Here is a 25485-nt window from a genome sequence, read left to right on the forward strand (position 1 = left end):
TCAGCTCTGTGCTTTGTGACCACGTAGAGGGGTGGGATGGGGAGGGTGGGAGGGAGGGAGATGCAAGAGGGAAAAGAAATGGGAACATATTGTATATGTATAACTGATTCACTTTGTTATAAAGCAGAAGCTAACACAACATTGTAAGGCAATTATACTTCAATAAAGATGTTAAAAAAAAAAAGAAAGCTCTGGGAACTGTTCCATCCATCAGAGGTCAAACCACAGTTATATAAGTTTTTGAGACAGAGGGCTGTACATTAAATGACATATTTTTGACAGTTTATACAATCTAGCAACTAGTGGGTCACGGGTCATCGTGGCCCCTTACAAGATTAAGAAGGAAGTTTTAAGCTGAGGGTACATGCATATTCATGAGGGGGCGTGGGTGGTGTATGCATATTATGAAGAAGCTTGATCAGAGGAGAATTCAGTATAGAACTGGGGCAAAGGTTGACAGAGTCCAGGCTTGGGTTGACTGGAGTCATAAGGGTCAGAAAGGTCAGCAGCATCATTCCTTAGGTTCCAGTTAATCTGATGGTTGAGTGCTCCAGGGGGTTTGAATTCTGCAAAACAGCCCAAGAATGAGCTTCAGGCTAATCTTTACTTTTGAAACAGAAGTGGGAGTCTTTACAACTGATACATTGTCTCCTGATAGGGTTATCTCCCTGGCCTGGTAATAGCTGTTTGTTTTTACCTTCTTTTGTTCCTTAAAATCTTTAACTCCAGAGACCTATTCTTCTGCAAGGGCAAGCATTGTGACCAGGCTTAGATCACAAACTTATGTTAAGAAAGTTCTGTCTGGTTCTCTTCCCTTGGGGACCCCCTGCCTTATCTGCTTACAGGCTCCTATTGAGCAAAAGTTAAAAAAAAAAAAAAAAAGGAAAAAGAAAAGTGATGAAAAAAGCTGCTAAGAGATAAATGGTAAGATTCCTAACTCTTTCTTGAAGAAAGTGTTGCCAGTTAAGACTAAGAAATCTTTTTCTTTAAATCAGCAGTAAACTGGATTATGTGGCCTCCACAATAGATATTATTATATATTACATATATGCAATACATAACATACAAATAATATGAATGTTAGAAATATGAGTTCATATCAATAGGCTTCCATAGTAAGAAAGTGTCTAGCTTTATAAACCGTCTTTGGGGATAAACAAAAACAAAATCCTGCTAGATCTAAGAATTTGTAACTGTACACACACACACACGCACACACACACACACACATCTCCCAAGATTAAAATAATCTGATTAAGAAACTATAGTTCCCCCTTAAAGCTGAAATTCTTTAAGACTGTGAGTAAAGATGGCAATGATATAGCTGATGCAATATATGATGATAGCTCTTTATTAGAGATTTTAAGGATTATCTATAATTGGAAAGAAAACTAGACCACCAAGTCTCATTTTGGTATTATATATTTTTGCATAAAATTTTAACTAGTCTTCAGTTGCAAATTTTGCTCTCACTCTGCTTGGCTTCACCTCTTTTCAGAAAATATATGTTGTGCAGTTTTGGGCTCCCTGAGGATAGCTAGTACGGTCAGTTCAGTGTTGCTGTAGACTTCAGATGTGGATATTGTCACCCATTTGCTCTTTCCAAAGACAGGGCACTTATTTCAGGACACCTGTCCTATTGTATCAGTTTTAAAAAAAATGCTGGTGACAGTATAGCTGAAAATTCAAATGGAAAAGGATTGGAAAGGGTCAGCATCTTTCCTTCTGCTTATTTTTTAAAACTGATTCTTGAGAAGAATGTTTCTGTGCAGCATGACCAGGCTATGACACCGCTGATCCTATCATTTGCAAGCCCCTTCGTTATCAGTGTAGATGGCCACACAGTTCATTCAACCCATAGTGATGAGAATCAAACATGAAGATGGCTGAAATAATTGGGTCAAATCTGCAGCAGGCCAATTCACTGGTCACATAAAAATGAGGGCATATTCAAAAATCATAATGGATCATTCTCTGCAGGTAAAAAAGGAGTGATGCTAGTGAAGTATCAGCTAATTTCAGAGGGACACTAGCAAGTACAATGATGTAAATGATGCATTTATATAGGTGTGGAGTAAAAATAAACAATACTGTTTTTCATAGAAATGTAGGCAGATTTATGTCCCAAACATCAAATTTCCAGCTAATTTCCTCTCATAATAAAAAAGTTAGTAATGGAAGCATTGGGGAGTCAGAATATTTTAGGCTATTATTATGAATACTTTCTGCTATGTTATGCTGGGTTGGCTTTCTTTTTCACTCCGAATCCATCCTCTGCCCTTTGCTGTATTCTGTGACCCGGGAGGCTGATGTGCTTGGACTACAGCAAAAGGCTCCTTTGTCCTCTGGCTTCCAGTTGGGTTTGGCCAATAGGGGACATGAACGCAAGATCAGGGAAAGGAAGAGAGCAAGGTCCAACACTAATGGCTTCTGCTCCCCTTGGTGGGGTCATCCCTCCACAGACAGTCATAGCTCTTTTTTGTTTTTTTTAATTTTTAGCAAGATTCCAATATTTTTACTTGAATAAACACTCCTAGGGTTGTTGCAAGCCTTTAGTTAATATCCAGAATTCTGAAAAGGTCATTTTGACAAGTTTTACCAGCGTTTTCATTGCCTTTATGGAGGAGCAGGTTTGGGGTGGCCATTACTCTACCATTCAGAAGTTAACCTCCTTCTAAGACAGCGCTTTTGAAATTCATTTAAGTTGTTTTAGTACTTTGTTCATTTTTTATTTCTACCTAGTATTCCATTATATGGATATATCACAATTTGTTTATGTATCTGCCAACATATGTTTGAGTTTCTTTGTGAATACGTGTCTTCTTTGTTCTTGGATAAAATCCTAATACTTGCTGGGTCATAGATTTATAAGGAACTAAAACACTGTAAGTAATTTTAGAAGGAACTAGTTTTTCAAAGTAGTTGAATTCTTCTACACTCCATCAAATGATGTATTATGAGAGTTACAGTTGATTCACATCGTCATTGTCATATATTTGTCAACCTTTTTTTTTAATTGAAGTATAGTTGATTTACAATGTTGTGTTAGTTTTAGGTGTCCAGCAAAGTGATTCAGTTAGATATATATATATCATGTATATAAATATATACAATACATATATGTACCATATATATCTCATAGCTCTTTTTAGATGACCCATTCCTTCCACACAGCCTCTCCATCTTCGTGTTCCTCTTTGCTGTTACTGCACCATCCCAAGTGGTTTCCATGCTCCTTGACCAAACCTTTGTAAATAGTCCCTCTGTTGAACACTTTTTTTTTTCCCTTGGCCGCGCTGCAGCATTCAGGATCTTAGTTCCCCGACCAAGGATAGAATCCACGCCCCCTGCAGTGGAGGCAAGGAGTCTTAACCACTGGACCACCAGGGAAGTCCCCTACTGAACGCTCTTCAAATCGCCCAACTTGACCAACCATGAGTAACCTTGACTGAATCTTATCACGGTAATCATTATTTAGAATTATTTGACAGTTAGTGTTAATTCAAAACAATTGTGTGATAATAACAAAAGGTGTAGCTGTTTCCCTTTACCTTGTGCATCGTTCCCTTGATACACCTGAGACAAGATTCGTGGAATGTACCTTCAATATTATCTCAGACCTTCCTCAAGGGTATGTGGCCTTGCTTTTATTAAAATGTCTCTGGGTCTAAGAGCAGTCTTAGGGAGGGAAAGCAAGTAACTCTGTCAGGTTGACTCAAGTCAGGCTTCCATTCACCAAATGTGTAGTTTTTGGTGATACAAATCACCTGGTTATCCAGTTTAATTTTTATTGGGACCCAATCCCCATGGCACTTCTGTATACTTTCTTTCTATCTTTTGTTCTGGAATATCTTTTCAAGGATATTCATATAGCAAGCAGCCTTGAGGGGCAGAGATAGCCTCTCCTTCTAGGGCAAAGAGCACATTTGTTTCCCGACTAGGATGATAAAGACAATGTCTCTCTCCAGGGCAAAGGTTGACAGGTTTACTCTCAGGTCATTATAAAAGACAGGGTTTTCTAAGCTCAGAGTTGCTCGGCTGTGGTGCAAAACTCCTTCCTACACAGCATACACCTGGGTCCCTCCACCTCACCCCATAGGACTTGGGAGGCAAGAGGAACCAATGCAAACACGAAGCTCTTACTGCCTGCTGTGCTGTTAATAGAAAAGTCTTTTGCCTCTGTTCCAGATGTCTCATGTCTTCTCAGCATCTATGAAACTGTGGCAGGCTAACCTATTAGCTTGCAAATAGGGTACAAATCTCAGACCCTTCACAGATATTAACAGTCCAAGGACTCCCAGCTCAGTGACCCACCATCCTGAAGCCATGTGCTTCTATGTCAGCCACTAATTTTCTGGTCATTTGTTACGGTAGCAACAGAAAATACATCAGGCGGGAATTCCTTGGCAGTCCAGTGGTTAGGACTCTGCGCTCACTGCCAACGGCCCGGGTTCAATCCCTGGTTGGGGAACTAACATCCCACAAGTCACAAGGCACAGCCAAAAAAGAAAAAGAAAATACATCAGGCAAGGTATTTTTCTACTTAAGTCTTCCTTCCTGGGGTCACTGATCACAAACCCAGGATTCCTGAGAATAAGGAAAATTAAAAAACTTAGTTCTGGGGCACTTGCCTGATTCTTATATCCTGACTTAGAGACCCTCCCAGGGAGAGTGTCAAGGAGGAAGGGGAAAAACAAAGACACTGCTCTCCTGTTTTCCTCTCCTTTCCCAAATGAGAAATTTGGAAAAGCACAAATCATAGGATTCACACTCAAGGAGTTAAAAAAAAAAAGTCTAGTTCTACACCTACAAAGTAAAGCCTGGTGGACTCCAATCAGAGCTTTGCATGCACAGAATATCACTCTATAGGGCGAGAGAGGAATCAATTCTCACTCCACCCCCAGATCTGACCCACATAAAACCAAGTAGGACATGTGCTCGTGAGTTTACACAGGGCAACTGACAGCCTAAAATACATGAGAAAAGTAAGAGGTAAAACTCAAGCTCCATAGAGAGCTCTGCTCACATGTGAAAGAGAAAACTTCCTCCACACTGGAGCGAAATCCTCCCATGAATTCTCCTTACTTCATGTAAGTCAAGCCTTCTTTCTGTGGGGATCACCACAGTCTAGCATCTAAAGTACACTAAATGACACAGTGATTTTTGTTTAAATCCTAAAAGAATTTGTCTCAGTATAAAAAGTTTCCTTTCTCAGTGCACAGATCATCCTAACAGATAATGCACAGAATCTTCTTCCTAACCAGAAATACCTTCTCTCCCAAATCTCCTGAATTATCTAGTTCTGAATCTGTTACAATTACTAAGGTTTTTCACATTCCTTTTAGCCTGTAACTTGATATGCCAGAAGTATCTTAAGTCAGTCTGAAAATAAAACATCAGTTAAAAAAAAAACAAACTTCTTCATCAGATAGAGCTACTGGAAAGTTCATCTACTGAGTAATAATTTATAGAAAAGGTAATTTATTATTTACTATGTGAGTCGCTTGCACCTTTCACAGGATCCTCTTCACTCGAGTGACAAAGGATAACATACACTACTAAGAATTACAGGTGGCTTAAGATACTTTATCACCTTTCTTGTGAGGTAATTGGAGATCCTGATAGTCATTAATCCAGTAATTCCAATAACACACTTTTGAAGAGGAGGGCAAATGTTCTATTTATTTAACTATTTCAGTAGTTTAAATAAAGAGCCTTTATAAAAATCTAGTATAAAAGTTAATGTACTGGGACTTCCTGGGTGGTGCAGTGGTTGAGAATCTGCCTGCCAATGCAGGGGACACGGGTTCAGTCCCAAGTCCAGGAGGATCCCACATTCCGTGGAGCAGCTAAGCCCGTGCGCCACAACTACTGAGCCTGCACTCTAGAGCCCGCGAGCCATAACTACTGAAGCCTGCATGCTCTAGGGCCCGTGAGCCGCAACTACTGAAGCCCGCGCACCTAGAGCCCGTGCTCCGCAACAAGAGAAGCCGCTGCAATGAGAAGCCCACGCACCGCAGCGAGGAGTGGCCCCCACTTGCTGCAACTGGAGAGGGCCTGCGCACAGCAATGAAGACGCAATGCAGCCAAAACATAAATTTAATTTAATTTTTTAAAAAAAGTTAATGTACTGAGGGAATAGACCCGAATCAAGAATGTGAAAATTAAATCTGTTAAGCAAAGAAAGCCATCAGAAGGTGTTAGGCAAAATAAATAAATAAAAAATTGTTAGGCAAGCCCTGGAATTGTGGGGAGTAGGATCTGAAAACAAGAAGCAAAGCCAAGGACAAAGGCTAGTCCAAGTCAGAAATGTAGGCATAAGACCCTAGGACTGCAATTTCCAAGTTGTGTGCTGAGGGGCCACAGAGCACTGGAGTGGATTCAGAGGCCCCATGGATTGGATAGTTTAAAGTTTTCAGAGAAACACAGAAACATCTGTCAGACATTATATGAATGTCTACAATTAGGTTGTTTGGACTTAATTACTTACTAAATGGAACTATTAGAAATTTCTTTGGCCTAAGGACACCAAGAAAAAATTACTGAGATTCTAAGGGTGCTGTGAAACAAAGTTGGGGAATCTCTGCCTTAGGGACAAGCTAAGGTTCAAAGGACATTGAAAGCCTGCTCAGAGGAGAATCAGAAAAGCACATTAAAAGTGGAAATGACAGCATCTCCAGTTTCTACATAGTTAATATACATGGTGGGGCCTTTTCTTTCATGTGATCCTGGCTCTAAAGAGAAGAGCTCTTGTGCCCTGTTATTTTGAATTTACTACAGGATCCTTGTAGTAAAAAAATCAGTGAATCTTGCTTTTAAATCAGTAAATCTTAATAACAAAAACAAAACCGAGATTTTCAATGTTGATTTTGGGATGGAACAACTAGAGTTCCCCAAATACTTAGTGTGGGAAAGTCTGATGAAATTTAAATACACTCCTAGTGAAGAAATGAGGGAACTTGGGAATTCCCTGGTGGTCCAGTGGTTAGGACTCCACGTTTTCACTGCCGAGGGCACAGGTTCCATCCCTAGTCAGGAACTAAGATCCCGCAAGCCAATTGGTGTGGCCAAAACTTCAAAAAAAAAAAAAAAGAAAGAAAGAAATGAGGGAACTGTATATTAAGATACATTTAGCAACTTTATAATAGCCCATTATAAGATTTTAAACTTTACTCTAAATTGGGGGTTGGCAGACTTTTTCTATAAAAGCACCGATAGTAAATATTTTTAAATACTCTTTTAATTTTTTTTACAACTCTAAAAATGTAAAAGCCAAAAAGGAGTGAGTACATTTACATTGTCGCCAACCAATCTCCAGATCTCTCCACGTCTTGCAAAGCTGAAACTCTATCCCCACTGAATTAACAAGTCCCCATTTCCCCTGTACACCAGTGTATATAGCAGCATTGGACACCATTAGGGTACAGGAAGGAGAGTGCTCTGGTCAAGGTCAACAGCAATGGAGGAGGATCACGTCCATACCTCCTCCTCCAGGTACATACACCTATGTTCATAGAAGCATTATTCACAATAAGCAAAAGGTGGAAACCACTGTTCACAGCAGCATTATTTGAAATAGGCAAAAGATGGAAACAACCCAACTGTCCATCGACAGATGAATGGATAAACAAAATGTGGTTTACACATTCAATGGAATACAGTTCAGCCTTAAACAAGAAAGAAATCCTGATACATGCTACAACACGGATGAACCCTGGAAATATTATGCTAAGTGAAATAAGCCAGACAAAAAAGGACAAATATTCTATGCCTCCACTTATATAGAGTACCTAGAATAGGCAAATTCATAGAGGCAGAAAGCAGAATAGTGGTTACCAGGGACTGGGGGGAAAGGGGAATGGAGAGTTAGTGTTTAATGAGTACAGGGTTTCAGTTGGATGATGAAAAAGTTCCAGAGATGGAAAGTGGTGATAGTTGCACAACGATGTTAATGTACTTAATGCCATTGAATTTTAACCACTTAAAATAGTCAAAATGGTAAATTTTCTGTTATGTGTATTTTACCACAATAAAAAAAGAAATGTAAAAACTGTTCTTAGCTCATGGGCCATACAGAAACAGACTGTGGACCACAACTGGGTTGCAGGCCATAGCTTGCTCTGAATCATCAGACCCAATAAACAAAATGAACAAAATGACATAAAGTAATTTTTTAAATTACAATTTATTTTTACTTTAACATGAACATGTTAGACTTTCACATTTAATATACTTATTACATTTACCAAAACTTATAAATGCAACTACAGTATTTATCTACCAAAACATACTTGAGTCTCTTTAAGACAAGGTAGATTGTACATAAAGACATCTAGACACATAGAGATATGGTGATACACCCAGGAATCTACAGCTTTATCTGTTACAGATGTAGAGAAGTATAGGAGAGGGAGAGATCAATAAACCATGGTGTCTTCAACAAAGCTTAAAATGTAGCCTGAAGATGTGGTAGGTAAAGCTGAAACTTAACGGGTGAAAATACTCAAAGTTCAAATTTGAAAGTTTGATATTATAGCTTGTACCACTTTTATCTTCTTCCCCACTCATCTGGTGCATATTAAACAATTTTCCTTCCATTTGGGGGTAGGAGAAAAAATTACACTTTACAAAGTTAAGCATTCTGTTTAAGATCTGCTAGGAGCTCTCCCCTGCATTCTTGCAACATTTAAATTTAAAACTCACTTAACTCTTTGACTGGTTGACACAACCTCAGACTCTGAAGGCAACATATTCCTAAAGGAGAAAAGCTTGAGGTAATTTATCTAGACTTAAAGTCAGCTCTAAGCAAAAAAAAAAAAAAAAAAAAAAAATCACTCTAAACGGGAAGCTTCTTTCAGATTAGGTAGAGAGTATATACACACATAGACACAAGACATTGTTTCAGTTATCCATTCACTGGAACAAATGCATAACAAACAACCCTAAACTCAGTGAGGTAAAAAAACCATTTTCATTATGCTCATGGATATTTTTATTTTTTTAGAGAAGTTTTAGGCTCACAACAAAATCGACAGAAATGTACAAAGAATTCCCATATCCCCCCCCCCCCCCGAGAGCCCACACACACACGGCCTCCCCCATTATCAGCATTATTCACCTTAATGGTACATTTTTCATCAAGGATGAATCTACACTGACACAGCATAATCACCCAAAGATCATAGTTAATCACCCAAAGTCCACAGTTTACCTTAGGGTTCACTCTTGGTTGTTGTACATTCTTGGGTTTGGACAAAATTATAATGACATACATTCATCATTATAATATCATATAGAATATTTTCACTGCCCTAAAAATCCTCTGTGCTCTGCCTATTCAGCTTACCCCTCCCCCCATCTGGCAACCACAGATCTTTTTATTGTCTCCATAGTTTTGCCTTTTCCAGAACGTCATATAGTTGGAATCATACAGTATGTAGTCTTTCCAGATTGGCTTCTTTCAATTAGTAATACGAATTTAAGATTCCTCCATGTCTTTTCATTGCTTGATAGCTCAATTTTTTTTAGCGCTGAATAATACTCCATTGTTTGAATGTACCACTGTTTATTAAACTGTTTATTATCTAATCTTGGTTGCTTCCAAGTTTGGGAAATTATGAACAAAGGTGCTATAAACATCCATGTGCAGAAGATTTTTTTTGTGGACATAAGGTTTCAACTATCTTTGGGTAAACAATAAGTGTTATTGTTGGATCATATGGTAAGAGTGTGTTTCATTTTGTAAGAAACCACCAAACTGTCTTCCAAAGTAGCTATACCATTTCACATTCCCACCAGCAGTGTATGAGAGTTCAATCACTTGTGAAATCCTCAGCAGCATTTGGTGTTGTCAGTTTTAGATTTTGGCCATTCTAAAAGGTGTGTAGCAGTATGTCATTGTTATTTTAATTTGCATTTCCCTGATGACATATGATGTGGAGGATCTTTTCATACGCTTATTTGACATCTGGATATCTTCTCAGGTGAGTTCTGTTAAGGTCTTTGGCCCATTTTTTAATCAAGTTTTTGCTTTCCTTGTTGTTGAGTTTTAAGAGTTCTTTGTATATTTTGGATAACAGTCCTTTAACAGATGTGTCTTTTCCAAATTTTTTTCCCAGTTTGTGTCTTTCTTCTAGTTCTCTTGAACTCATGGATTCTTCAGGTCAGGAATTAGGATAAGGCAGAGCTGGAATGGCTTCCTCTGGTCCATAAGTCTAGCACCTCATCTTGGAAGACTCAAAATGCTGATGGGTGACTCAAATGGCTGGAAGCTAGAATCGGCTTCTCCACTCACATGACAGGCACCTGGGCTGAGCTAACTGGAGGGCTGGGCTCAGCTGTGACTGTCATTCAGCATACCTTCAAGGGCCCTCCTGATGTGTCTTGGGGCTTTTCACAGCACACCAGCCTCAGACAGTTAGACTTCTTACACAATGGTTGAGAGTTCCAAAAGCAATTGTTCCAACAGATAAGGTGGAGTTGCATGGCCTTTTATGACCTAGCCGCTAAGGTGATATGGTGACGATGATCACTTTCACTGTACTCTATTGGTCAAATCAGTCACACCACTCCCAGATTTAAGGGGAAGGAGTACAGAGTATATATTTTTATGGTAAGAGTAAAGAAGTGGCAGCCACATTTTAAAACCATTACAGACATATTTCCATAGAGAGATAGGGTAATACATGCCAAGGGGTTAACAGTGCCCACCTCCCAGAATCCCTCAAAGCAAATTTTGTTAACCTATTATTTTAAGTCAGACTAATCCAAACACATCCTCCATGGATGGCAAAATTTCACCTACCTATTTTCATGTGATACAGTAATAAACAGAAACTTCATTTTATCTATGTAAATTGCATCAAGAATGACTAACAGCTTACTTTTGACCCCAGTACCATCTGCTAGTTATAACCATTTCTTATTTTTCAAACACGATCAAGCTCAGATCCACCCTCAGACTTAGGCTAAGTCATATCCTAAGAAAGAATACAGAGAACACCTAGAGCAAGTAAAGCAAGTAGATCAGAATCATGCCAACATTATGGCTACTGAAATCAGCAACCAATCCTTGTCTCAGTGATTATTAGACTTTAGGATTTCACAGACCAAGAACAATTTCAGAAATAAAACAAATGAGAGCAAATAAAGTTACCAACTTTTTATTTTCCAAAATAAGAACATCTAGAAAAAAACGACTCTGTAACTATCATCACATTAAAAAAAATAGAATGGACAATTTCAAAATAAAGCATAATCCTTTAGAATGAATAAGTTTGACCAAATAAAAACTCACTATGTATTTTTTTTCTCTTTTCTCTGCTGACCTGTAGAACCTTCATCATGAATGAACCCCAGTTCACACACTGGTGTGGGAAACCACCTGTGCCTCTGACATTCTGGTCCCTTCCCTCCCTTGCTTTATTCTAATAGTTCTAGAACTTTAGCTTGCTCCTAGAAACTCAATCTAAAAGACAGACAGGGACTTCCCTGGAAGCCCAGTGGTTAAGAATCAGCCTGCCAATGCAGGGGACATGGGTTCGAGCCCTGGTCCGGGAAGAACCCACATGCTGTGGAGCAACTAAGCCCGTGTGTCACAACTACTGAGCCCGCGCACCACAACTACTGAAGCCTGTGTGCCTAGAGCCGGTGCTCCTCAAAAAGAGAAGCCGCCACAGTGAGAGCCCGAGCACCACAATGAAGAGAAGCCCCCGCTCACCGCAACTAGAGAAAGATCACGTGCAGCAACAAAGACCCAACGCAGCCCAAAATAAATAAATAATTAATTAAAAAATAAATAAAGACAGACAAATAAGTAAATGATTATAACATGTGAGTGCCATAGGTTACGGGTCGGGGCGGGGGGGGGGGCAGGGGATCAAGGAAGTTTTCACAAATTACATGAAAAAGATTTTCCCATGAGAAAGAATGGGGAAGATGATTATAGATGGCAATGACTGTGGCTGAAAGCACAGAGACAATCTATGTACGCAGTATATCCAAGGAAGACTATATTGTGTACCAAAAAAGTAAGTAGTGGATATACTTGGTTGTAGAGTAAGGGTTACTTTTCTCTTCTTTATTCTTCTATTTTTTGAAATTCAACTATGGAGTATGTGTTAATTTAATGATTAGGAAATTTTTTAAAATAACGACTTCAATTTTGTAGGTTAGCTTAGAAAGAACAAACAAAAGGCCTATTTCCCTTTAAGAAAGCAGTTTGTATTAAAAGAGGCCAAGTTTTAAAAAGGAGATGTTATCAAGCTCCAGACTTTGGCTAGGACCCTGGGAAGACAACATTCCCTCAGTGCTTCTGTGAGAATCTTAGGCTGGGTGCATTCAATACTGCAAGCCTTCTTGTCCATATATGGTCATTAGTCAGAAATTCTCAGGTGGCAGGTACTGACAGGTCCAATGCTGGAGTCAGACACCAAGGTTAGAATCCCAGCTCTATCACTAACTAGCTCAATGAGCTTTGCAAACTACTTAACCACTTGAATCCGTTTTCTCACCTGTAACATGGAAAACTGCCTACCTTTGGGGATTTTTGTGTACATCAACTAATATACTTTAAGAAAAGCACGTAGAAAATGACAGATATGGACATATTTGTGTATCTAATTGAGAGGTACATATTTGTTTGCTCTATTGGTTTAGGAAGGCTTTAAGATCCCATTTGCCATTTGTTTACTCCGCAGGTTCAGCTAAAAGCTTTAAGCACATAAAATTTCTTTGTCAGTTGTAATGTCAACTCTCTGAAACTTAAATGTATGCGAGTTTTTAACAAGTTCCAAATGCAGTACTGCTTCTAAAATTAAGCTATCCCTAGAATGATCCTTCCGCAGAATCCCGAAATAACTAAGTGGCTCTACCCCTAGATTCTGGCAACTGACACAAAACTAGGTGGACGTTTCCCTTTTTTTTTTTTTCCTCTCTTCTTAGTCCAGCTGACTCCCCTATCCACTCCCAGGGAGAATCGGAGATGTTTGTGCAGATAAAGGTTCAGCTCTAAGGTAATGGCCTCTTACCCAGGCTTTCTTAAAGCTGGAATATAGTCAGCAGAACAGTGTAGCAGGAGTTCCTCAAGTGGTTCTCAAACGACCTATACAGCTTGCAGAATCCTCCTTGGCCACTGGGCGACCCGGCAGCGACTGCACAACTTCCACACACCTCGGCTTCATCCAACCTTCTACCCTTGGTACCCATCCCAACAGCCCCGCCCCCGAAAAATGACCAATCAGAGAGTAGGAAGTGAGCCGGATGGGGTGGGCCTATCTTGGCGCTGTCCACGAATCACTAACCTCAGACAGCGGGGGCGGAAGCGGAAGCCCTGGTTTGGCCTTGGTTCCGCCTTGGGGGACTGGCCTGTGGGAACCAGTGGAGAAATCCTGGGGCTGGGGGGGGGTTAAGTTTTCATCTCTTATCTATCAGCAGAATCGGCGGAGCAGACGCCTGCGAGCGCTGGAGGGAGGGAACTACACCGCCCAAGAAAAGAGCGAGCGGGCTGGGAGCCGCGGGGCAGAATCGAACTGAGTGCAGGGTCTCTACAGGCCGGTCCGGCTCGGCGCCGCTCCCCTCGAGGCCATGCTGCAGGCGGAGCTCCGGGCGATTCCTAGGTGAGGGCAGCGGCTCTGCCGGGGATTCCACCGCGGAAGAACTGGGTAGATGCAAGGTGGGGAAAAAAGAATGCTGCCCGCACTGCTCCCCGGTAGCACCCTGAGCCGCCGCGTTTGTGGCAGCAGCAGCAGTAGCAGCAACAGAAAGCACAGCGTGGGCCGAGGAGGCGGTTCCAGCTGCTGGTGAAGTCGCCCCACGGCTGTTTTTCCGTAGCATGCGAGACGACAGAACAGCCAAAGAACGGGGCTCCCCATTGCCATCTCCTTCGAGCACTTTTCCCTTGCTACTCGGAGCTGATTTATGCGGAAACATGCCTTGCACTTGTACCTGGAGGAACTGGAGACAGTGGATTCGACCTTTAGCGGTGGTCATTTATCTGGTGTCCATAGTGGTTGCGGTTCCCCTATGCGTGTGGGAATTACAGAAACTGGAGGTAAGAGGGTCCCGCACCATCCGTCTCTACCCTTTCTTCTACCGTCCTGCCCAGCTAAGGTAGCCTGTTTTTATCCCGGATGCTCCAGACTTGATATCCTGAAAACCATGTCCTGTAATGAACCCGTGACATAACCTGTCTAGTTTCTGGTTGTTCACTGTTTTTCAAACCATGCTACTCGTGAAGGTAGGACCGAGAAAATAAAATATACTAAGATAGCTGCTTCGGAGAGCACTGTTTTGCAAGCATTCATCAATATCCTGAAAGTAAGGTAACTTTACTTCTGAAATCTGATCTGTTTAAATATTAAGACTTAACTAGATCTACTTTAAAGACCAGGTGTTGAATTTTATTAGCATTTAACTAGCTTCCTGAATTAAAGGATTCGAGTTGGTTTAACTTTGTCTTTACTTTAGAAATTAACTCTTAACAAAGGTTTTGAAAAAAGTCCCTTGTATATTTTTTGATGTCATATTCTTATTATGACATCAGTAAAGTGCTATAAGCTTAAAGACCCCAAGGTAAATATTTAACTAAGTACTTTATAAAAATTGTAATGAACTTTTAAGTTTGAAGTTCATAAAATCCAGGGAAGTATTTTTACTTAGAAACAACTGTTGCACAAGAGTTATGACAAGACCATGGCTATTTTAGGCCTTTTGTGTGGAAACGATCTTTATGTAATTAAATGAAATGCATTTAATATATGTTTGTTTTCTGAATGTTCACTCAATTTTTTTTGTTGACTTTTCCAAGCTAGCATAGTCCATATAGTTATTTTTAATATTACTATAATATTACACTACATTAAATATTTCTAGTTTGTTAGATATTTAGGTTACTTCCATAATTTGTTTACCAGAATTCAAATATAGACATCTTAATACAAATAGGGATTTCTTACTTTGGAGTATTTCTTACTTTGAAATATAGGAACTATTTTAAAGATTAATACTATGTATAATATCAACCTAATTTAAGACTTCTCTTAGTTTTTGGTGTCAATGACAAAAAATTAAGAAAGAAATGGAAAATTTTATTCAAGCCAAACTGAGGATTATAGCCCGGGAGACAGTCTCTCAGAGAGCTCTGAGGACTGTTCTGAAGAGGTAAAGGGGGAAGCCAGTATATACGTGATTTTGGCAAAGGGGGTACGTGCAATTAAGCGCTCATCTCGGTAGAAGGTCACAGGTCATGAGGAACAGACATCTAAGTTAATGGTTTTAGTGCTTTTCTAAGTATGGGAAGATGCAAGGATCCAGGTTCATAAAAAATTTCTCCTGAAAATATCTATCTGAAGGCCAGTTTTCCCAGAGCACAGAGTGCCTCATCCTGATCTTGCCCCAACACACACCCCGAATTCCTTTCAGTGTGTATTATTCCTTTCAGGGTGTATAGCCTCAGTGGCTAGTGATTTGATTCTTGTAGAACTGGATGGTGGGCAGCAGTCTTTATTTTACAGTCCCTTCCCTTTCGGTCTTAATTTCAGCCAAAGTTTGGGAGGCATTTCGACCAGTTTGTCCCATGTGGCTAGGAATGCTCATTCCCAGGTTAGGTGAGGATTTTGTTGATAGGCCACTCAATGTGCTATTACTGGACGAGGCTCTGTTAACAATAACCAAAAGTCTCTGGGCCACCTGTCTTACCAGTTTGTTACTGTCCAGGAAACGGTTCCCTCTTCTTGTTGTTCCCTCTTCCCATATAGAAGAAGTTATGGATCTTATAGAACTATGTATTTGGTCAGTTGTTTCAAGTGGCCTAATCATCATTAATTTTATCTGAGTCTCAGTCACACATTTGGTAATGCAAGAAACAATAATCTTGTAAAACAGGCAGAATTCAAGTAATATAACTAGTAACATTAATAGCGTCATAAGTAAGTATTAAGCTACGAACTTCGTTAGGTGTGGCCCAGTATCTCCCCAGGTCGTCTGACTAGTCTGTTCTGCACCAATCGCTGTCTTTAAGGGGAATGATATATTGGCATTGCACATAAAGCTCACCCTTGATGTCTGCACTGACAAGGCTAGTGGTGGGTCACCGTGACACCTTTCAGAATTGAAAAAGGAATGTTATCTTCTAAGGAATCATGTGGCTGGTACCAGAAGGAGAAAAAGTGATCGCTATGGTTGAGCAGGTATTTCTACCATTGAGGAGGTCTGGTTAATGCATAATGCAGATGCGTGATGCAACTAGAGGGGAGGGAGGAGGTCAAAGGGCAGAGAAAAAGTTCTATGTGTAAATATTTCTTGTCTTGCTTTAAAATGTAAATTTTTATTTCATCACTGATGTCAACTGTACTTTTTCAGTACGGGCATTTAAGGACAATTTTAATCTGCAATCTCGACTGCTAACACCCTGAGCCAAATTCTCATCGTGTATTCCCTGGACTATTCTGAACATACCAGCCAGAGTATCCAGTTAAAATATAAGTCACATTATGTGTCTCGTCTGAAAGTTTTCCAGTCACTCCTAGTCCTGGATTAAAAGCCAGTATTCCTGAGTATGGCATTGGAGCCCAACATGATCTGACACCATCCCCACCTCATCACCCTCTGACTCTCTATCCTCAGTTCCTGGGCCTCCTCCACGCTTGCTTTGCTCAAATGCAGGGCGGGCTCCCTCCTTAGGGCCTTTGCATGTCTTAATATGCCTTTCTCCAGACGGTATTCTCATTGCTTTGTGTCCTTCAGGTTTTTACTTCAATGTCACCCAGCCACCCAGTTTAAAAATTGCAAGCTTCACTTCCGCAACTCTTCATATCCTCTTCCCTTCTTTATATTTTTTAGGACTCACCACCATCTAACAGGATACATTTTTTATCTTGTTTTCTCCTTCTGCCCAAATATCAGATACTTAATAAATGATTATTTGAGTCCCAGTGATAAATCAGGCTGGTATTCTATATGGTTAGAGAGAGAAACATGGCACCTACTTTCATGGAACTTGGTGGTGGAAACAAACACAACCAGCAAAAACAAATCAATAAAATAAAATTATGTAAAATGCTATGAGGAAACTAAAGAAGATCTAAAAAGTGAACAAGCAGGGAAACATTATTACACATCTTCAAAAGACAACTCTACCAGCCTATGGAAAATTAAGTGGAAGTGGAAGAAGTTAGAAAGTTCTTTAAGGTAGTTCAGAGGTAGTGGGTGCCTGGGCTATGATGACTTATGGCCCAAGTCAGAATAGCAGAAACCGAGATGGAAAAGTGAATTTTAAGTATTATTGGAATTGAAGAAACAGGGCTTGACACTGGATTGGATTGGAGAAGAGAGGCAGTGAGAGAAAGGGGGAAATCAAGAACCACTCTGAGTTTTCTGTCTTGAACAACAGGGTACATGGTGATGCCAGTTACCAAGATGGAAACTCGATAGATACGGACAGGTTTGAAAGCATTTGAGTTCTGTTTGGGACACTTAGTTCAGGGTATATGAGAGACATTCCATTCACATGGGCACGTCAAATATGCTGTTGGAAATGCAAGTCTAGATAGAGCTCAGAAGTGTTTGAGCTGCAGATATACATATGAGTTGTCAGAACAGAGATGGTGTTGAAAGCCATAAAAATGGATGAGATTATAAAGGGGAAGAAGAAGAAGAAAAAGCAGAGGATGTGGCACCAACATCTATAGGTCACAGAGAAGAATAGGAACTTGTAAAAGCAGCAGCAGCCAGTGGGGAAGTAGGATGCCAGGAGAGGAGTGTCGTGGAAGCCAGAACAGAAGGATAAAGTAGTGAACAGTCTGCTGCTGAGCCATCCATTGGAGGGTCATTTGTGATCCTCGTCATGGTTTCTATGGAGGTATCAGGCCGAAACTAGAGGCAGTTGTTTGAAGAATAAATGTGGAGTGAAGAAGTGGTATCAGAATATGAAGACAGGGACTTCCCTGGTGGCGCAGTGGTTAAGAATCCACCTGCCAATGCAGGGGACATGGGTTCGAGCCCTGGTCCGGGAAGATCCCACATGCCGCAGAGCAACTAAGCCCGTGCACCACAGCTACTGAACCCACGTGCCACAACTACTGAAGCCCACACACCTAGAGCCCGTGCTCCACAACAAGAGAAGCCACCGCAATGAGAAGCCCATGCACCGCAACAAAGAGCAGCCCCCGCTCTCTGCAACTAGAGAAAGCCTGCGCGCAGCAACGGAGACCCAATGCAGCCCAAAATTAATTAATTAATTAATTAATTATTTTTTTAAATATGAAGACAAGTTTTTGTTCATTTTGTTTGTTTTGAGTATTTTTTGACTCAGGAGAATGAGTGGCACAGTAGATAGGAGTGTGGGTTAAGGGAGGGTCCCCCACCCCCCTCCCCACCCAACCATTGTGTTTTGTTGTTAAAGTGTTAGAGACACTAACCACAGCATGTCCCTAAGATAAGGTATAATTTTCTTTAATCTTCTCAAAAGTCCTGAAGCATAGGAATTATCCCCATTTTACAGATGTGAAAACTGAGACGGATAAGTGGCTAAAGTGACACCGTGCTAAGTACTTAATATACAATCCTTCTCATTATTCACTGGATGAGTTTTTGTCTCTAAAATGCATAACACTGTGCCCAGCACATAATAGGTGCTCAATAAGCCTGAATTATCACTATTGTTTTTAAAATATCATCACTATTGTTGCAATGGGGCAACAGTTCTGTTCTCGTGGGATAGTATTTTCAGATAGCATTTTCATTGGGATTAGGTTCGCAGCTGAACACCTAAAGCAAAGTTATAATGCATCTGATGGAGCACTAGAAAAAGTAATTGACATGTTTAGGGAGTTTCGTATGAAAAATACTTGTCTTTTAAACATTAGAATCACAGTGCTCACCCTGTGAGAAGTCAGTGGGAACTAAGGTTGTAGAAAACTGGAGGTTCGGCTAGCCCATCCCATGCCCATGGGGCATATACTCATGACTGGAATGGCCAGGTGACCATCTGCACCACTTAAACCATCTCTCATTCTCTTACTTGGTTGAGCATGTATGAGTGAGGTCATGTAAGTTAAATGCACGCATAAGGGACTTCTCTGGTGGTCCAGTGGTTAAGACTTCACCTTCCAATGCAGGGGGTGCAGGTTCGATCCCTGGTCGGGAGCTAAGATCCCACATGCCTTGGGGCCAAAAAAACAAAACATAAAACAGAAGCAATATTGTAACAAACTCAATATTAAGACTTTAAAAATGGTCCACATCAAAAAATCTTTAAAAAAATAAAATAAAATAAAAAATAAATGCACACATGATGTCACGCTGCTCTGCATTTGTTTCACCCTGCCCTGCTGGTCCTATGTTCCAAGTAGCTACTCTGTGGAAGTGCTCCCTTCTTGCCCTCAGGACAAGTGGGCCCAGAAAGCACTCTCCTGTTTCTCTTTAACTCTCTGCTCTGAAAGCCTTTGGCTGAGTGAGTTAACTCACTCCTGGAGACTGGTCTTTAATGGTTTTTTTCTTTCCTCTCTGCTTTCTTCAAGTTCCCTTAGAAAAAAATATCTACACTACTTATCTCTTCCCTGTTTTGTGAGCCCAAAACACCCTACTCATGGCTGATAAGTTTAACATTAATCGTATCCTTCTATCAGTGTGTCTCAAATGTGAATAATTTATTTAGAGATAAATGTAAATTAAAATAAATGTAATAATCATATAAATAATTTGTACAGATACCTAGAGTTGACTTATTATAATGTCACCTAAATATGTACACGCATAAAATATGTTCAGTTTCTTATGCACACAGCTTTTTAAATAGCTTAAAAATCAAAACAATTATAAGACCAGTATTCAAATTAGTGGCGTTAATGTGGACAGGTGATATTTTTCTGAAACTGATTCACCACTTGCAATGTAAAACTGGTACTAACTCTGATGCAAGATTTTTAAAATTTGGAATCACTATAGTGAAATGACTCAATTCTCCAGTCACTTTTTTTGTTTGTTTGTTTTGTTTTGTATTTTTAACATCTTTATTGGAGTATAATTGCTTTACAATGGTGTGTTAGTTTCTGCTTTATAACAAAGTGAATCAGTTATACATATACATATATCCCCATATCTCTTCCCTCTTGCGTCTCCTTCCCTATCCCACCCTCCTTATCCCACCCCTCTAGGTGGTCACAAAGCACCGAGCTGATCTCCCTGTGCTATGTGGCTGCTTCCCACTAGCTATCAGTTTTACATTTGGTAGTGTATATATGTCCATGCCACTCTCTCACTTTGTCCCAGCTTACCCTTCCCCCTCCCCATGTCCTCAAGTACATTCTCTAGTAGGTCTGCATCTTTATTGCTGTCCTGCCCCTAGGTTCTTCATGACCATTTTTTTTTTCTTAGATTCCATATATATGTGTTAGCATATGGTATTTGTTTTTCTCTTTCTGACTTACTTCACTCTGTATGACAGACTCTAGGTCCAACCACCTCACTACAAATAACTCAATTTCGTTTCTTTTTATGGCTGAGTAATATTCCATTGTATATATGTGCCACATCTTCTTTATCCAGTCACTTGTTTTATGATCATTTGAAAAAGAACTTTCTTCCTTATAGCACACAGAGGACACTTGACCATGATTAGTCACCAGCACATAATTTTTCTCTCAACTCTACCACCAAGTTCAACCTTTTGGCACTAAGGCAATCATAAAAACAAATGTGGGCATTAAAAGTACTTGACACTACTGTTCTTAATGAGCACCTTATAATGAAGATCTAGAATATATTATTATTAAGTCATCATTAAAATGAGTACTGAATTTTAAATGAAACTGAGCCAAGGAAAAATCTCTGGAAAATTATTGTTCAGACATTCTTTTCAGAATCTTCACCTCTGCATATTTGCTTTTGACTTGCTGCTTTGATTAATCTCCAGCATTCAGCAAGACTTTTATTTGCTTTTCAAGTTTTCCATACAGTTGAATATAGAAATTCATTGTTGTAAATATACGTTTGTTCTCTATACTTTTGTTTTCTACTTCTTTAATCTTTGACCCTTTGTGAAAAAGAATCTTGTTCAAAACAGCAAAAACTACAAGTTGTGGACTTAAGTTCCTTTTCCATTAACTGTTCAAACTCCTCAAGTACTAAAAATAAATGCCCACCTTTTTGCTTTAAAAAATTAGCATTTAAAAAAAATTAGCATTTGCATTTTTTTTTTTTTAATTAAAAGGATTCACATTCTTCAAGGCAGGAGTACAAGTTTGCGTAAAATTCATTCCCGAGGGCCCCTCAGATAGAACAGAGTCTCAACTAAATTTGTTTTTACCAGAAAGCGAGTGGATTACTTCAACTCTATGTTAGGATGAAGTAATTCAAAGTATATTTTTAGAAATTGAGATTTTAGAGGATAAAATGTTGATCAGATATTGACCTAAAAGAGAAATTAAGGACTCCCTGGTGACGCAGTGGTTAAGAATCCGCCTGCCAATGCAGGGGACACGGGTTTGAGCCCTTGTCCGGGAAGATCCCACATGCTGTAGAGCACCTAAGCTCGTGTGCCACAACTACTGAACCTGCGCTCTAGAGCCCATGAGCCACAACTACCGAGCCTGCGCACCACATCTGAAGCCCCCGTGCCTGGAGCCCATGCTCCACAACAAGAGAAGCCACTGCAATGAGAAGCCCACGCACCGCAACGAAGAGTAGCCCTCGCTCTCCCCAACTAGAGAAAGCCTGCATGCAACAACGAAGACCCAACTCAGCCAAAAAAAAAAAGAAACTAGATCTTTAGAAAATGTAATGTCCTGAGTTGATAATACTGTATATAAGAGGGGCAGCCTATGTTAGCACGGGTCCCTTGGACAGGAGTTGTGACAGTGCTTAGCAAATGGGAGGGTCAAAAGACATGATGCATGTAAAGAACTCAGCAAAGTTATCAGGCAAATAGCGATCAGTAAGTGTTTTACTAACATGTTGGGTAACAGTAAAATTTGCAGAAAACATTGATTTGCAGATTTTTTATCCAGACATAAAAGCGGAGGAATAAACCAGAAGAAGATTTTTAGATTTGACTTGCAGAAAATTTAAAAACTTTTCTATATCCTCAATCACAATAATCAAATATAAAAGACAAATAACAAGTTAGGGGGAAATGACATGATGTTACTATTCTTTTTTTTTCTTTTAAAGGAATTCCTTTATTTTTATTTTTTATTTATTTATTTATTTATTTTTGGCTGTGTTGGGTCTTCGTTTCTGTGTAAGGGCTTTCTCTAGTTGTGGCAAGCGGGGGCCACTCTTCATCGCGGTGCGCGGGCCTCTCACTATCACGGCCTCTCTCGTTGCGGAGCACAAGCTCCAGATGCACAGGCTCAGTAGTTGTGGCTCACGGGCCTAGTTGCTCCGTGGCATGTGGGATCTTCCCAGACCAGGGCTCGAACCCGAGTCCCCTGCTTTGGCAGGCAGATTCTCAACCACTGCGCCACCAGGGAAGCCCCGCTGTTAATATTCTTAATGCATACAGTGCTGTTACAAAAGGCCATGTGAGGAAAAATCCACCCCCTCCTTCCACAAAAGCATAAATGGGCTGTTTATTGAAGAAGTAATAAAAGTAGCCACTAGTCATTTGGAAAATATTGAGCCTCGATAATAATCAAATAAATAAAAAGTTTTAAATACAAATATTTTATTTAGCTCTTTAGTTTTAATATCACAGAATTTATACTAACATGTTCTTTGCTGATTAAGGTTGGAATACACACCAAGGCTTGGTTTATTGCTGGAATCTTTTTGCTGTTGACTATACCTATCTCGCTTTGGGTGATATTGCAGCATTTAGTGCATTATACACAACCTGAACTACAGAAACCAATAATAAGGTAAATCTTTATATGTTTTGATTCTACTAGTGTTGTGTTGGCTTATCATAAATATGATGTAAACTGTTTTAAATTTATGTTTTGCTTTCCAAATAGAATTCTTTGGATGGTACCCATATACAGTTTAGATAGTGTAAGTATGCTTCATTTTATCTCATTAACTAAGAACTTGTTTGATGATGCTAACTGTAATTAAGGTAATAAAAGTAATATTATTTGGCAATAAGGAGTTAGGTTAATAAGTGAAAAGGTTCACTTGTTTTTAATATTAATAGAGAAGATAAAGTATAACCATAGAAAAGGCAGATGTTTTAAAATTTCAGATTAGTAGCTCTTAGTCCTTTAAAGAATGTAATACTTAAATTACATTATCATACTTTTTATTTATTATAATATTTATTTGGACCAAAACATAAATCTTCCCCAGTGGATTCTAATACATGCAGTTGTTACAGATAACTGCTTTAAGTTGATTAAATATAAAGAAAATGTCTTTAACATCATTTTCTATGATCGTGTGAAGAAGTTTCAGATTATATTTAAGAACTCAAGTACATAATTTAACTTCTCTCTTCATATTCATTATTTACCCCCAACACAAATGTTTTTGTTTACCAATATCCAAGATGTTTATTGCTTTTAAAAATTCATTTCACAGATTGTCTGGTAGCCCTCGTAATGATAAAATTTAGAAAGTTTGATCTAAGTATGTGAGTACCGTGAATTGGAGTGGTAATTCATTTTATCGTAGTTGCAGCTGTTTTTAACATCTGTGCTTCTTCATAGTGGATAGCATTGAAATATCCCAGCATTGCAATATATGTGGATACCTGCAGAGAATGTTATGAAGCTTATGTCATTTACAACTTTATGGGATTCCTTACCAATTACCTAACTAACCGGTATCCAAATCTGGTATTAATCCTTGAAGCCAAAGATCAGCAGAAACATTTCCCTCCTTTGTGTTGCTGTCCACCATGGACTATGGGAGAGTAAGTATGTTTGGTTTTAATTCTTTTATGTTTGGTTTTATTTAAGTGGGTTTAACTATCATTTCTCTGCAAAGTATTGTGTTAAGTACTATATGAAGGACAAAAAGTATAAGACAGAGTCCCTACCCTCATGTAGTTCATAGTCACGGGTGAAGACTAAGAAAACACATTTTTATAACCCACACATATAAGGTAGTTTGTTTTACATTATTCACGCTAAATAGAAAACTTAAAATGTTGTGGGGAAAAAACCTTAGAAATCATTTAATCAACGTCCTCTTACAGTTGGGAACCAGGGTCTGCAGAGATTAATTTACTCAAGTCACACAGCGAATTAATGGCAAAATCAGGTCTAAAACTCAAGGAGAAGGTAGTCTAGGTGGGGAAACAGCATTTGATATGAAATTAGAGCAACAAATAGCAATGTTTATTCTAGTAATATGTAAGTTGGCCTTATTATACATTCATGTAGGACAGTAAAGGAAAATAAAGCCTAAAAGGTTAAGTTGAAACTAAGATTGCATTTACTCTATGAATTTATTTTTCGGCAGGAAACATTTGAAGCCAGCGTTTTAGAAAGATTAATTTTACAATACTATACAGGATGTGTTAGGGGGAGAAGAGTCCAGAAGAGGAAATAAATTAGGAGGTTATTATAGTAGTTCATTTGTGAGATAAGCTGAAGAGGAGTGTGAAATTGGAATAGAAAGGGGAGACAATAAGAGAATGCAACTGGAGAATCAACAGGACTTGATCACTGATAGAAGGGGATGTAGGTGGAAGTTGCAAGCCAGTGTAACTGGAATGACTTGGAGGAATCAGTGTAGATATATGGCCGAGGGTTAGCTACATTGCCTTCCATGCGGTACAGAACCATTTCTACAACATCAGCACTAAATGGAGCACCTACTGTGTGCTAGTATGTAGATATATCATAATACATATAACAGATGTAGAACTTAATGGAACTTACAGCTTGGTTAGGAATTAAATGAAGACACAAATATATAGTTACTTATTTTAGGAAATGCTATGAAGGAAAAAGAACAGGAGTCTATGAAAGAGGGTAGTAAGGAAAAAGTAACGTAGGTTGGGGATTAGGGGAGAGATATTGTGCTCAACTCCAAATAAAACAAGAACAAATAGGGATTTATAGCCAAAGAGATTGGGGTGGTCACTGGATGGAAAATTACTAAGGGGACATCAAGGGTAGGGGGATTCTCTCTAAACTGGCCTGACAAGAATCTTACTAAAGGCAGGCCAAGTCAACATCAAGAGTGAGGGATGAGGAGCTTGATCGCATATCCAGGGTAATCAGATACTGGGGGTGGGGTCGGGGTCGGGGTGGGGTGCTGGTGATGGGTGTCTTAGCAGGATTTGTTGCTCAGACTGACTTCACAGGCCAAAGACAGGGCCTAAGGATGATGCCTAGTTGAAAAGAAGGCTCAGAGGAGCCCCGTCTAAAGTTTGATCAAGGAGAGAGATTGTCTTTGTCAAGTGAGAAGCCATTATAGGATGTTAGGCAGAGGTCTGGTATCCAAGATTACTTGTACTCTTTGTAGACTGAACTGGACGTGGGCATAGATGCAAGAGATTGCAGTGGTCCAGTATATATGATGATGGTGGTGGTGGTGGTG

At 39.5% G+C, this 25485-nt stretch overlaps 1 protein-coding gene and 1 long non-coding RNA gene across 2 annotated transcripts in view; one reads left to right on the forward strand and one right to left on the reverse strand.

Moving 5' to 3' along the window:
• The window catches only part of LOC132365810 (uncharacterized), an 80905-nt gene extending 67730 nt beyond the window's left edge, over window positions 1–13175 (reverse strand). The window contains exon 1 of the long non-coding RNA XR_009503247.1: window positions 13029–13175. This is a non-coding gene — a long non-coding RNA (uncharacterized LOC132365810). The remainder of the gene's footprint in view (window positions 1–13028) is intronic.
• Window positions 13176–13360: 185 nt separating this feature from the next.
• Window positions 13361–25485, forward strand: part of TMEM184C (transmembrane protein 184C) — a 31803-nt gene continuing 19678 nt past the window's right edge. Inside the window, exons 1-5 of the mRNA XM_059922582.1 lie at window positions 13361–13616; window positions 13831–14050; window positions 22726–22856; window positions 22953–22989; window positions 23643–23848. Of these exons, the coding sequence (XP_059778565.1) occupies window positions 13585–13616; window positions 13831–14050; window positions 22726–22856; window positions 22953–22989; window positions 23643–23848 (626 nt within the window). The 5' untranslated portion in view covers window positions 13361–13584. The remainder of the gene's footprint in view (window positions 13617–13830; window positions 14051–22725; window positions 22857–22952; window positions 22990–23642; window positions 23849–25485) is intronic.

This window comes from Balaenoptera ricei, chromosome 5, assembly GCF_028023285.1.
Source record: "Balaenoptera ricei isolate mBalRic1 chromosome 5, mBalRic1.hap2, whole genome shotgun sequence".
Taxonomy (NCBI): domain Eukaryota; kingdom Metazoa; phylum Chordata; class Mammalia; order Artiodactyla; family Balaenopteridae; genus Balaenoptera; species Balaenoptera ricei.